We start from the raw sequence: 15,703 nt of genomic DNA, 5'->3' as shown, positions 1-15,703 counted from the left end.
GAAAAATAATATGTATATATATTTTAGTAGTACCACATCTCTGCTTTTTAATACTTTTAAGGGAGTAATCTAGAAAAAAACAATTTCCATGATTTCAGCTTTAACACCAGATATATATTTGCTCTAGTTATATTTCTATGATTGTTGGTAGAAAGTTTGAAGAATCTTGAACCTCTGATACTGACAGTGACTTCGGTGCTAATATACATAACAATGGTGCCTGTATTTAATTCCTTGGGTCTCCTGCCGTTGTGTGCGTCTGGTCGACACAGATACCGTTAGAGATAGTATCACCATAAATATCTTCCTCAGTTTATAAGAACAAAACTAATAGAGAAGCATTGCAGTGGGCCTATTGGCCCTTCCTAGAAAAATTTTAATCACACCTAAACTCACCCTACGATTTACATATAATTTTTTTTAAACTGCCTACAGCATTTGCTGCAGTGAAACTACTTGATATTTTGTTCATGCAAGATGAACATAAGAACAAATGAGTGCGAGAGCTGCGTTAGACCTACCAGCCCATACTAGGTAGGTCCTGGACCCACTCACACATTCATTATCAGTTCACTTGCCATTTACACCACAAGAAAATCTCGACAGTGACCTTTTCTATATCTCATCATCAATCTTGGCCATTACACCATGACCAGCGCCGCCGCCTCCAGCAGGAGCGTTGTAGAGGACCTAGTGCTCTCCATGGCATTTAACTCGTTATTGCAATGAGGAACATGACCGAGGGGGCATTTAAGCCTGGTGCGTGGGCGGCAGTGTTGTTGCGACAGTGACAGGAGAGACTCGTGGGGCAACTTACGTGGGTAAAGTAGCTAACGGCAGATCCTACGACACGAAAAGTGTTTCTTTATTGCTTAAAACTGGAGGAAAACCTGTTCCAGTAAGCCAGAGAATGCTTAATAACGAATATTTTGTACTGGTAAACCAGTGGATACTATCACGAATATATAGCACTGGTAACTAGTGGATACTTCAATGTTGATACCCAGCACTAGTAGGGCAGTGGTTGCTTGATCACCGAACAGGTCATTTCCTGAGAAAGACTGAACTACTGTCAGTGGTTCATGCTGTCAAAAGTTCACCATACCGTCAGTAGTTCATACTGTCAGTGGTTAACCATACCTTCTCGTTGCGAAACGTTTCCTTTGGCTAAATGTCCTGAACAATACATAAGTGTCCTTATCCACATACACTTCTGTTTCCTGGTGAACAAAACACTTCCTATGACCTGTGTGAATGCTCAATCAATTTTTGAGCAATACGCCAAACGAGATACAATCAGATATGGACAGTATATGTAAAATATCAACAGTGAGAGACATTATGAGAGGATGACTCATGTACGACTAAAATGTAGCCAGATAGGAATAACTAAAATTCGATTGATGCTATAATGAGGATGTTTGCAGTGACTCGTCCCTATCAATGGATGAGTGTGAGGATAGTCATGAGGATGGCTATCGTAAGGTTAAGTACCTACTTGACGACGACGAGCATAAAAGAGAAGTGTAGACATGGAAGACAAATTTATTTATAAAATGATAAAGTGTCAGAAGGTGATGAACCAGCCGCAGCTAACAACGATGCCTCAAGGGTAATACTTCATTCTTGTATTCTCTGATTGCTGTATTTTCTTCGCAAAATGATGCCTTAATAATTAATCAGATCAATAGTTTCAATAGAATCTCATACGAGCTGTTTATAGATTTTTTTTTTTTTTACAATTAGTCCTGCACGTACTGTTTTGGAATCTGTAAAGCGTATTTCTGTCTCCAGATTAGAGGTCGTGGATCCTCACTTGAGCTACGTAACTGATTAGAGAATACCTTCACACAATATTCCCTTTTGCGATCTTCAGCTGTTGTTCACAGCTTCTAGACTAATTCCCACATAGAGAGACGTCGTCTCTATGTTATGTATTTAACAGTAGTAACTACAACGGAGAATACATTGTACAGTTCTTAAAATCCGAATGAGAAGCTGCAAGACTTACTTGTGATCAAGCTAGTCGAGTTGTCACTGTTGCTTTTCCTTCCAGCTCTGGAATTCCCGAAGGACGTGTCTTAGTGACCGCCTTGGAAACCTGCTCCAGGGTGGCTGCCTTGGCTCAGTTCGGATCATTTCCAGGGAATGCTGGAGCTGCTACTTATCGAAATAAGCTTGAGGGCGACTGGCTTTGGGTCGCAATGGTCCTTTCTATGGAACTTCGAGTCGCCCGCTTTTCGAGACAGCCTTGCACAAGGAGGTTGTTGAAAAATCTCAGGACCCTTATACTCGTGTGTCAGTGTCTGATCACATTCATATAAATAATATCCTACATCTGCGGATTATGGTTACTGTAAATGTTTTATGTATTAGGTTATCACAAATTAATTACAGCTGGTCCAGTATTACTCACACACGTAGCGAATGGCCTGTGAGACCTGGTAGTGGAAATAAATGGTATAAAATACCGACACAATGGAAATATAAACACAAATGCAGTATAATGTGATCCTTTATTGACAACGTGTGACTTGAAAAAGCCCACTGTGTGGGTGAAACGTTGTCAATAAAGGATCACATTATACTGCATTTGTGTTTATATTTCCTTCGAGACCTGGTAGTAATGGGAATATGGAGCAAATAAAACTCAGCAGTAGACTGTAATGTATATTTGCCTTCACCTGCTATATACAGGTATGTACACTATGTACAATATGTACAGATAGAATAATAAGTGTACACCACGGTGATAAATGGCAAAGATAGAGTTTACCCTACTCATCCAACAGGTAGGCAAGTCTGCCAATGCTTACCGCAAATGAACGACATTGGTTCATGTTTGGCGGGCTTGCCTGTGATTGGTCAATGAACCAAGGTGCTGATTTATCAACGGGTACCCTATCGATCGTTAAACCCTTAGCACCCGGTTCTTTGGTTGGGAGGCAGCCTATATGGGAGTGTGACATACACTGAATAAATTGTAAAATACTCTTTGCGTGTCATAACCAACTTGATCTTACATAACAGTTTCCTGGAGAGTAGTGAAGAGCTGCTGATCAAAGAAATTGGAGCCACCTTCTCCTTCCTCGTATCAAACTAGATTACCTCCTATTCCCATGTTTCTCTGCTGTGTATGTGCAAAAAAAAATAATAATAATTGATGCAATAAGCAAGTCTCCTTGAAAAAAAAGAGTTTGCACTGTAGGTGGAATATTCACAAAGGAAGGCAGCCAGGCCATGGTCATATACGCCCAGAGTTGTGTTCTCAGTGTATGTACACTAAAAGGTGTGCATATCAGTGTTTTTACATCATGTACAGGTAACATACAGCCTTAATGACCCTCGTGTCATCGATAGCATTTAAACCAAGTCAGGCCCTTACGTATTTAACGCTTCTCAATGAATATAATAATAATAATGTTGATTGTTATGCTGAGAGATCGGAGCACAAGCAGAGGCTGCTGCTGCAGGAGGCCCCACACCTGTTATCACAAGCTGCAAGGCTCGCTGTCTGCAAAAGAGGTTCAGCAGGTTTGCATAGATTTACATATTCATAAGATTTCAGCCAGATGCGGATACAGAACTTTTGTATCAAGTGTAATTTTGAAATTATTCAGATGACCCAGAGTGAAAAGAGTCACAGTGATCTAGAGCCGCGTGTTTCAGGTTGTTCTTGAAAAAGCCAGACAGATATGACGTGAGGTTGAATACTTAGAAATTATAAGGTAATACATATGTATTATTATATAATGTATGACTATATATATATATATATATATATATATATATATATATATATATATATATATATATATATATATATATATATATATATATATATATATATATATATATATATATATATATATGTCGTGCCGAATATGTAAAACTGGTCAATTAGCAAGAACTCATTTAAAATTAAGTCCTTTCTGAAATTTTCTCTTATATGTTTAAAGATATATTTTTTCATTAATGTTAATGTAAAAAAATTTAATTTTGCACCAAAAGTATCTTGGAAAACTTACCTAATTTTATTATAACAAGAACAATTTATTTTAGCCTAACCCAACTAAATATATTTTAGATTTGTTTACAATAATTTAATACTAAACAAACACAGTGAAATATATTTTTTTCGTTAGGTTCAGAATGATTTTGGCGAAATTATTGCATACACAAATTTTCACTTTTCCTATATGGCAAGATGAGCGTTGCTATTTAAGCCAAGATCGCAAGTTCTGCCTATTCGGCACGATATATATATATATATATATATGTATGTATATATATATATACATATATATATGTCGTGCCGAATAGGCAGAACTTGCGATCTTGGCTTAAATAGCAACGCTCATCTTGCCATATAGGACAAGTGAAAATTTGTGTATGCAATAATTTCGCCAAAATCATTCTGAACCTAACGAAAAAAATATATTTCACTGTGTTTGTTTAGTATTAAATTATTGTAAACAAATCTAAAATATATTTAGTTGGGTTAGGCTAAAATAAATTGTTCTTGTTGTAATAAGGTTAGGTAAGTTTTCTAAGATTCTTTTGGAGCAAAATTAAAATTTTTAACATTAACATTAATGAAAAAAATATATCTTTGAACGTATAAGAGGAAATTTTAGAAAAGAATTAATTTTAAATGAGTTCTTGCTAATTGACCAGTTTTAAATATTCGGCACGATATATATATATATATATATATATATATATATATATATATATATATATATATATATATATATATATATATATATATATATATATATATATATATATATATATATATATATATATATATATATATATAAACACTGATCTCTGGCCGAAGGAGACTCAAACCTACGAACCTTGGAACAAGATACGCAGTGCTTTACCATTCTCACCACACTGGACCAATACCTTGGTGTCCAGCTCATGCTAGACGTTGATCCAAGGCAGCCAGCTTTCAGGCGGGAGGTTTACAGCTTTTCATCTCATCCCCTGCATGCATCCACCAACTAGAGCTTTTAACAATGCAAGGAATTCGCAAGAGCAGGCGAAATGTACACAAACACTGATCTCTGCATGCAAGGGATGAGATGAAAAGCTGTAAGCCTTCTCCCTGAAAGCTGGCTGCCTTGGATCAACGTCTAGCGTGAGCTGAACGCCAAGGTATTGGTCCAGTGTGGTGAGAATAGTAAAGCACTGCGTATCTTGTTCCAAGGTTCGTAGGTTCGAGTCTCCTTCGGCCAGAGATCAGAGTTTGTGTATATTTCGCCTGCTCTTGCGAATTCCTTATATTATATATATATTTTTATTATTTATTATCACACTGGCCGATTCCCACCAAGGCAGGGTGGCCCGAAAAAGAAAAACTTTCACCATCATTCACTCCATCACTGTCTTGCCAGAAGGGTGCTTTACACTACAGTTTTTAAACTGCAACATTAACACCCCTCCTTCAGAGTGCAGGCACTGTACTTCCCATCTCCAGGACTCAAGTCCGGCCTGCCAGTTTCCCTGAATCCCTTCATAAATGTTACTTTGCTCACACTCCAACAGCACGTCAAGTATTAAAAACCATTTGTCTCCATTCACTCCTATCAAACACGCTCACGCATGCCTGCTGGAAGTCCAAGCCCCTCGCACACAAAACCTCCTTTACCCCCTCCCTCCAACCTTTCCTAGGTCGACCCCTACCCCGCCTTCCTTCCACTACAGACTGATACACTTTTGAAGTCATTCTGTTTCGGTCCATTCTCTCCACATGTCCGAACCACCTCAACAACCCTTCCTCAGCCCTCTGGACAACAGTTTTGGTAATCCCGCACCTCCTCCTAACTTCCAAACTACGAATTCTCTGCATTATATTCACACCACACATTGCTCTCAGACATGACATCTCCACTGCCTCCAACCTTCTCCTCGCTGCAACATTCATCACCCATGCTTCACACCCATATAAGAGCGTTGGTAAAACTATACTCTCATACATTCCCCACTTTGCCTCCAAGGACAAAGTTCTTTGTCTCCACAGACTCCTAAGTGCACCACTCACCCTTTTACCCTCATCAATTCTATGATTCACCTCATCTTTCATAGACCCATCCGCTGACACGTCCACTCCCAAATATCTGAATACATTCACCTCCTCCATACTCTCTCCCTCCAATCTGATATCCAATCTTTCATCACCTAATCTTTTTGTTATCCTCATAACCTTACTCTTTCCTGTATTCACTTTCAATTTTCTTCTTTTGCACACCCTACCAAATTCATCCACCAATCTCTGCAACTTCTCTTCAGAATCTCCCAAGAGCACAGTGTCATCAGCAAAGAGCAACTGTGACAACTCCCACTTTATGTGTGATTCTTTATCTTTTAACTCCACGCCTCTTGCCAAGACCCTCGCATTTACTTCTCTTACAACCCCATCTATAAATATATTAAACAACCACGGTGACATCACACATCCTTGTCTAAGGCCTACTTTTACTGGGAAATAATTTCCCTCTTTCCTACATACTCTAACTTGAGCCTCACTATCCTCGTAAAAACTCTTCACTGCTTTCAGTAACCTACCTCCTACACCATACACCTGCAGCATCTGCCACATTGCCCCCCTATCCACCCTGTCATACGCCTTTTCCAAATCCATAAATGCCACAAAGACCTCTTTAGCCTTATCTAAATACTGTTCACTTATATGTGTCACTGTAAACACCTGGTCCACACACCCCCTACCTTTCCTAAAGCCTCCTTGTTCATCTGCTATCCTATTCTCCGTCTTACTCTTAATTCTTTCAATAATAACTCTACCATACACTTTGCCAGGTATACTCAACAGACTTATCCCCCTATAATTTTTGCACTCTCTTTTATCCCCTTTGCCTTTATACAAAGGAACTATGCATGCTCTCTGCCAATCCCTAGGTACCTTACCCACTTCCATACATTTATTAAATAATTGCACCAACCACTCCAAAACTATATCCCCACCTGCTTTTAACATTTCTATCTTTATCCCATCAATCCCGGCTGCCTTACCCCCTTTCATTTTACCTACTGCCTCACGAACTTCCCCCACACTCACAACTGCCTCTTCCTCACTCCTACAAGATGTTGTTCCTTCTTGCCCTATACACGACATCACAGCTTCCCTATCTTCATCAACATTTAACAATTCCTCAAAATATTCCCTCCATCTTCCCAATACCTCTAACTCTCCATTTAATAACTCTCCTCTCCTATTTATAACTGACAAATCCATTTGTTCTCTAGGCTTTCTTAACTTGTTAATCTCACTCCAAAACTTTTTCTTATTTTCAACAAAATTTGTTGATAACATCTCACCCACTCTTTCATTTGCTCTCTTTTTACATTGCTTCACCACTCTCTTAACCTCTCTCTTTTTCTCCATATACTCTTCCCTCCTTGCATCACTTCTACTTTGTAAAAACTTCTCATATGCTAACTTTTTCTCCCTTACTACTCTCTTCACGCACCCACTTTCCTGTAACCACAAACTTCTGCTGAACACTCTAACACTACATTTTTAAACCTACCCCATACCTCTTCGACCCCATTGCCTATGCTCTTATTAGTCCATCTATCCTCCAATAGCTGTTTATATCTTACCCTAACTGCCTCCTCTTTTAGTTTATAAACCTTCACCTCTCTCTTCCCTGATGCTTCTATTCTCCTTGTATCCCATCTACCTTTTACTCTCAGTGTAGCTACAACTAGAAAGTGATCTGATATATCTGTGGCCCCTCTATAAACATGTACATCCTGAAGTCTACTCAACAGTCTTTTATCTACCAATACATAATCCAACAAACTACTGTCATATCGCCCTACATCATATATTGTATACTTATTTATCCTCTTTTTCTTAAAATATGTATTACCTATAACTAAACCCCTTTCTATACAAAGTTCAATCAAAGGGCTCCCATTATCATTTACACCTGGCACCCCAAACTTACCTACCACACCCTCTCTAAAAGTTTCTCCTACTTTAGCATTCAGGTCCCCTACCACAATTTCTCTCTCACTTGGTTCAAAGGCTCCTATACATTCACTTAACATCTCCCAAAATCTCTCTCTCTCCTCTGCATTCCTCTCTTCTCCAGGTGCATACACGCTTATTATGATCCAATTCTCGCATCCAACCTTTACTTTAATCCACATAATTCTTGAATTTACACATTCATATTCTCTTTTCTCCTAACTGATCATTCAACATTACTGCTATCCCTTCCTTTGCTCTAACTCTCTCAGATACTCCAGATTTAATCCCATTTATTTCCCCCCACCGAAACTCCCCTACCCCCTTCAGCTTTGTTTCGCTTAGGGCCAGGACATCCAACTTCTTTTCATTCATAACATCAGCAATCATCTGTTTCTTGTCATCTGCACTACATCCACGCACATTTAAGCATCCCAGTTTTATAAAGTTTTTCTTCTTCTCTTTTTTAGTAAATGTCTACAGGAGAAGGGGTTACTAGCCCATCGCTCCCGGCATTTTAGTCGCCTCATACGACACGCATGGCTTACGGAGGAAAGATTCTTTTCCACTTCCCCATGGACAATAGAAGAAATAAAGAGGAACAAGAGCTATTTAGAAAAAGGAGAAAAACCTAGATGTATGTATATATATATATATATATGCATGTGCGTGTCTGTGAAGTGTGACCAAAGTGTAAGTAGGAGTAGCAAGATATCCCTGTTATCTAGCGTGTTTATGAGACAGAAAAAGAAACCAGCAATCCTACCATCATGCAAAACAGTTACAGGTTTCTGTTTCACAGTCATCTGGCAGGACGGTAGTACTTCTCTGGGTGGTTGCTGTCTACCAACCTACTACCTTATATATATATATATATATATATATATATATATATATATATATATATATATATATATATATATATATATATATATATATATATATATATATATATATAATTTTCTGGGGGCAAAATTAGTATCAACTATATTATTAGAAAGAGCAGTTTAAATCTATTTCAATAACTGATGGTTTGATAAACTTGAAGATTTCTGTTGGAGTTTAAATTTTGATATAAATCGCAGTTGTACTCAGCTTTTGACTAAACTGTCACCATCAACAAATTACTCTGCCAATCAATGCCGAGGAAGTCTCACACTCGGCAAACTATGCCATACTATTTTTTTGAAAAACGATTCTGTACTTAAAAATTATCCACTTTTAAAGATCCATCAGCTGTTTGAAAAATATAATTCTCTTTGTAGGGATTAATATTCCAATTGCCACTGAGTACTTCGTCAGAAATTCCATTGCAATATTGCCTGTAAATTTTGCTAACTCAGGCCCATGATATTGCTGGCTTTTATTTTTTAGGCCATATAAGTTTTTAAATCTCTGGCAATAACAGACTCGTCGACCAGGCCATCATTAATCATTTCTGGCAACAGGTTTTGCTTCGAGTGTAGAAATACTTTGGTAACCGGTCACAGGCTAATTAACTAGGGCCACTGGTTAATTTTTTTGCATCATCTCGTTACAGGGACATCAGGTATGAAGAGGAGCAGGAGCTACAACAAGTGGCCTGGAGGTTTATGAAGAAGAGAGACAAGGAGAGGAAAGCCAGGGAAGCCAAGGAACAAGCCAGGGCAGAGAAGGAGAAACTCAAGGCTCAGAAGAAGGCTCTGAAGGATCTGCAGAAGTCTGGAGCCAAGAAGACTGTTATCACTCCGTTGCTTGAGAAGGATATGCAGGTGAGACTTGAAGCTGCGTAGTGCTTTCATTTTATCGTCTGTGAATGGATGAGTGGGTGAGTGGATGAGTGGGTGGGTGGATGAGTGGGTGGGTGGATGAGTGGGTGCATGGGTGGATAAGTGAGCGGGTGGAAGAATATTTACACTGAAGATATGTGGACCCTTAGAGTGCTTAACCCGTGTGAGTCATTCATTCAGATATCCTGGGGAATCTCACCTCTTATGTAAGATATTAATTAGACTTGACAAAGCTCTACGCAGGAGGAAACGCTGTCTCCATTCAAGCTCGTTCAGTGAGCTGAGTATACCTTGGTGACGAAAATGGTGTGTAATATTAGATGAGTGCAACTAGGCAAAAAACTAGGCGGGGTGTTATTGGATAGTAAAACTAGGTGAACAACTAAGTGGGTGTTATTAGATGAGTACAGATAGATGATTACACACACACACACAGACACACACACACACACACACACACACACACACACGCACACACACACTCACAGCTTCCACCCAACACCCAGCTATAGAATCCCACAGTATGCTGCCAGGTCTCCCACCCTCACGGGCCCCGCAAACCACAGTGTTGGAGAGGAAACTGAAGGTATGGTACTCAAATGCTGATGGAATAACAGATAAGTGGGAGGAGTGGCACGAAAGAGTCAAAGAGGCATCACCGGACATCATAGCTCTCACAGAAACCAAGCTAACAGGTATGATAACAGATGCCATCTTTCCAACGGGATACCAGATCCTGAGGAAAGACAGAGGGAACAGGGGGGGGTGGAGGAGTGACACTGTTGATCAAACACCGATGGAATTTTGATGAGCTGGAGAGAGGAGACAGCGGAGAAGAAAGTGATTACATAACGGGAACGCTTCACTCTGGAGGTCCCAAGGTGGTAATTGCAGCGATGTATAACCCACCACAGAACAGCAGGAGGCCAAGGCAAGAGTATGACGAGAGCAATAGAGCAATGGTTGACACACTGGCTCCAGTGGCCAGAAGAGCTCATGCATGCAGGGCAAAGCTCCTGATCATGGGTGACTTTAACCACAAGGAGATCGATTGGGAGAACTTGGAGACACATGGGGGCCAAGACACATGGAGGGCTAAGATGATGGAGGTGGTACTGGAAAACTTCATGCACCAACACGTAAGGGACACTACAAGAGAGAGAGGAGAGGATGAACCAGCAAGACTGGACTTAGTATTCACCTTGAGTAGTGCAGATATTGAGGACATCACATATGAAAGACCCCTTGGGGCCAGCGATCATGAGGTTTTAAGCTTAGAATACACAGTAGAGCTACAAGTGGAGGGGGAAGCAGGAAGGCCAGGACGAATGAAGCCAAACTACAAGAAAGGGGACTACACAGGAATGAGGAACTTCCTGAACGGGGTTCAGTGGAACAGAGAACTGGCAGGGAAGCCAGTTACTGAGATGATGGAATATTTAGCAACAATGTGCAAGGAGGCTGAGGAGAGGTTTGTATCCTAAGGTAACAGGATTAACGAAAAAGCCAGAATGAGCTCATGGTTCACCCAAAGGTGCAGGGAGGCAAAAACCAAGTGTGCTAGGGAATGGGAGAAATATAGAAGGCAAAGGACCCAGGAGAATAAGGAGAGCAGTCGTAGAGCCAGAAATAAATATGCACAGATAAGAAGGGAGGCCCAACGACAATATGAAAACGACATAGCAGCAAAAGCCAAATCTGACCCTAAGCTGTTATACAGCCACATCAGGAGGAAAACAACAGTCAAGGACCAAGTAATCTGGCTAAGGAAGAAAGGAGGAGAGACAACAAGAAATGACCGTGAAGTATGTGAGGAATTCAACAAGAGATTCAAAGAAGTGTTCACAGAGGAGACAGAAGGGGCTCCAGAAAGATGGAGAGGTGGGGCACACCACCAAGTGCTGGATGCAGTACACACAACCAAGGAAGAAGTGAAGAGGCTTCTGAGTGAGCTAGATATCTCAAAGGCAATGGGGCCGGATAACATCTCTCCATGGGTCCTGAGAGAGGGAGCAGAGGCGCTACGTGTATCCCTAACAACAATGTTCAATACATCTATCGAAACAGGGAGATTGCCTGAGGCATGGAAGACAGCAAATGTAGTCCCAATCTTTAAAAAAGGAGACAGACATGAAGCACTAAACTACAGACCAGTGTCACTGACATGTATAGTATGCAAAGTCATGGAGAAAATTAGCAGGAGAAGAGTGGTGGAACACCTAGAAAGGAATGATCTCATCAACAGCAGCCAACATGGTTTCAGGGATGGGAAATCCTGTGTCACAAACCTACTGGAGTTCTATGACATGGTGACAGCAGTAAGACAAGAGAGAGGGGGGTGGGTGGATTGCATTTTCTTGGACTGCAAGAAGGCGTTTGACACAGTTCCACACAAGAGATTAGTGCAAAAACTGGAGGATCAAGCAGGTATAACAGGGAAGGCACTACAATGGATCAGGGAATACTTGTCAGGAAGACAGCAGCGAGTCATGGTAAGTGGCGAGGTGTCAGAGTGGGCACCTGTGACCATCGGGGTCCCACAGGGGTCAGTCCTAGCACCAGTGCTGTTTCTGGTATTTGTGAACGACATGACGGAAGGAATAGACTCCGAAGTGCCCCTGTTTGCAGATGACGTGAAGTTGATGAGAAGAATTCATTCGATCGAAGACCATGCAGAACTCCAAAGGGAACTGATCAGGCTGCAGACCTGGTCCAGCAATTGGCTCCTGGAGTTCAACCCCACCAAGTGCAAAGTCATGAAGATTGGGGAAGGGCAAAGAAGACCGCAGACAGACTACAGTCTAGGGGGGCCAGAGACTACAAATCTCACTCAAGGAAAAAGATCTTAGAGTGAGTATAACACCAGGCACATCTCCTGAAGCGCACATCAACCAAATAACTGCTGCAGCATATGGGCGCCTAGCAAACCTCAGAACAGCATTCCGACATCTCAATAAGGAATCGTTCAGGACCCTGTACACCGTGTACGTTACGCCCATATTAGAGTACGCGGCACCAGTTTGGAACCCCCACCTAGCCAAGCACGTAAAGAAACTAGAGAAAGTGCAAAGGTTTGAAACGAGGCTAGTTCCAGAGATAAGAGGTATGTCCTACGAGGAGAGGTTAAGGGAAATTAACCTGACGACACTGGAGGACAGGAGAGATAGGGGGGACATGATAACGACATACAAAATACTGAGAGGAATTGACAAGGTGGACAAAGACAGGATGTTCCAGAGATTGGACACAGTAACAAGGGGACAAAGTTGGAAGCTGAAGACACAGATGAATCACAGGGATGTTAGGAAGTATTTCTTCAGTCACAGAGTAGTCAGTAAGTGGAATAGTTTGTGAAGCGATGTAGTGGAGGCAGGATCCATACATAGCTTTAAGCAGAGGTATGATAAAGCTCACGGCTCAGGGAGAGTGACCTAGTAGCAATCAGTGAAGAGGCGGGGCCAGGAGCTCGGACTCGACCCCCGCAACCTCAACTAGGTGAGTACAACTAGGTGAGTACACACACACACACACACACACACAAACACACACACTGTAGACAGCCTGTACTGTCTGCACAGACAGTCATGCTGTCTGCCAGCTTAGTTCATATTTCGCGCCACTCAGGTGCTACCCTCTGGGCCTGTCCAAGTCTGTGGGAAGCTGGTCCCACACTCTCTCACTCACACAGCGGCCTAGCAGGAAGACACAAGGCCTAGTAGCTCTCTCTCGTGGGATGGCCCTCCCAGGCCATGGGCACAACGCACAAGCCTGTGTATCCACCACTACTTTACAAATAAAGTAAGAAGCCTCCGAAGACGTTTATCATTTACTCCCTGCTACCAGCATCACCAAATAATTGGTTATAATTGGTGGGAAGCGGTGGTCGCAGCAGTTGTGTTTGCCTGGAGAGAGGAAGAGGTATGAAGTCATCTTCACTTTATCACCCTATACAAGAAGCATCCGTCTCTCAACGAGTTGTCTTGATGTCGTGTCTGCATGTTCGAGCATCCAGACACAGGTACAAGCAGGATCCAGCCGAAATTTACCGAATTTCTTCGAGAATTGTAAGTGGCGTCCCAGTGACCCCACGCTACAGTGTCCCACGCTTTTTCTCAAGTCATGTGTTCAGAGTCACTTGTATGTTCTGCTGTTGTTCAGCTGAGCACAGCTATTTCAGCAAGTCAGAGGTGAGTTTTGCAGTGATTTCGGCGTCCAGTGTGTCTCCCTGTGTTTGTGGGTGGGGGAGGAGGAGGAGGAGGAAGTGGCCATTCCTTACCTTGCCCATGCTCGCCCTACTCACACCTCACCAACCTACCACCACACTCCACCACTATGTGTTCACTCCCTCTGCTGTGTTTTCTGCTGTTTTCCATGTGAAATGGTCGCCAGTGCTGTGTATCCGAGTGCCTGAGGCCACTTGAAGCTACGTGGATCAGCATGCCATGTAGATCAGCAAGTCACGTAGATCAGCATGCCACGTGGATCCCGACGCCACGTGGGGTGTGGGCGATGTCACGTGGATCTACAAGCCACGTGAGTTACCGAGCCAGATGTCCCAAGCCTCAAGCTGTGGTCTGCTGCCCGCATCACATTGACGTCACCGACGATGCTGTCCGACTTCATGACGTCACGATGTCTGCTGACATCACCTCGCGATGTCTGCCTGACGTCACCTCGAGATGTCTGCTGATGTCACAATGCTGCTGACGCCACCTCGCGACATCACGCCTGACATCACACATGTCACATCGAGTGTTTCTAGTAATTATTCCAGTATTGTCCAGAAGATTGAGAGAAGATATATGTCGTGTGTTAATTCCTCTCAGTCAGTGTTCTCACATGTTAGTATATAGCTTAGTGTCAGTTTTGTGCACAGAAAAGCATTATTTGCTAGTTTAAGCCATGTTGTACCGCATGTACCGCGGATGTGTGTAGTTTCCGTGTGTCCAGTGAGGTCTGTGGCCAGACCTGAGTAGCACCACTGTGCTAAGTCACCCGATGTGACCAGCACGTTTGACAGCTGACATTACTCAGCCTGAGCCCCGAGCCCCCTTGTACAGAAAGCTCTTATGCTCGTCGCTCATAGATGTTCTGCAGAATCGTACCTGCTACGATTCCCATCGAGATTTGTTTCACTTCACCTCCAGGCCTTCAGAGTGCAGTTATATATAGAGAAACAAGTCTGGGGATGCTTAGACTAACCTCTGCTGTAACTCCAACTGCCGAGAGAATGACACTCGTCAAGCCACAGTTAGCCCTGTCGGCAGGCGCTGTGTCAGCCTCGTGTCAAGCTTCAGTGAGCTCTTGCACAAAGAAGATGTCACTTTGACTGCTAGCTTGCTCACTGCAGTCTGGTGTATGATATTACGACTCCCAGATGTTTCACCCAGCCGTCTCTGCCACGACTCACTCCACGCTCGCTGGCAGTGACAGCCCAGCGACAGTATCAGTCAAGAAGTGTCCTCCTGAGTAGCTTGCCAGAAGTCCTGCCCAGTTGCCGAGTTTTGTCGACGCCTCACTCGAGGGCACCAGCATGTCATGCCCCAGGTTGAGTGAAACCTGCAGCGACTCCTACGATGTGTGCTTCACCATTCCAGAGGAGACCATAACCTGTTACGCCACAGCTCAGCCGCAGCGATATCTCCTGTGTTGCAGTATCTGTCCAGACGCAGGAAGGCGTGCAGTGATGCCCTTCGACGCTCACTGCCTATGACCATGATGTTTAGCGCACCCTACATGTTTTTTTCTTCCCTCCCTGTAGGAAGTTTTTTTTCCATGTCCATATGTATATACATGTTTTTATTTTGTGCTCTGTGCCCTGTTCCTATGAGAGAGAGACCGAGTTTCTTTTACCACCAGTATTTTCGAGTCGGGACGACCCACGGTAGGTGGCCGAGCGAATGTAGACAGCCTGTACTGTCTGCCAGCT

The 15,703-nt window shown here is 42.5% G+C and overlaps 1 protein-coding gene across 5 annotated transcripts in view; it reads left to right on the top strand.

Annotated features, from left to right (window-relative positions):
- Window positions 1–15,703, top strand: part of LOC128694421 (uncharacterized) — a 125,247-nt gene that overhangs the window by 95,038 nt on the left and 14,506 nt on the right. For 4 of the 5 annotated variants that reach the window (XM_070097971.1, XM_070097970.1, XM_070097973.1 and 1 more), the window contains exons 2-3: window positions 9,546–9,756; window positions 14,164–15,627. In XM_070097971.1, coding sequence (XP_069954072.1) covers window positions 9,546–9,756; window positions 14,164–14,481 — 529 coding nt within the window. In that variant the 3' untranslated portion in view covers window positions 14,482–15,627. Of the gene's footprint in view, window positions 1–9,545; window positions 9,757–14,163; window positions 15,628–15,703 lie in introns of those variants that run through there. The other variant, XM_053784525.2, reaches the window with a different exon arrangement.

This window comes from Cherax quadricarinatus, chromosome 60 (genome assembly GCF_038502225.1).
Source record: "Cherax quadricarinatus isolate ZL_2023a chromosome 60, ASM3850222v1, whole genome shotgun sequence".
NCBI lineage: Eukaryota > Metazoa > Arthropoda > Malacostraca > Decapoda > Parastacidae > Cherax > Cherax quadricarinatus.
The sequence above is the reverse complement of the archived record's forward strand: the minus strand, read 5'-3'. Positions and strand labels throughout refer to the sequence as shown.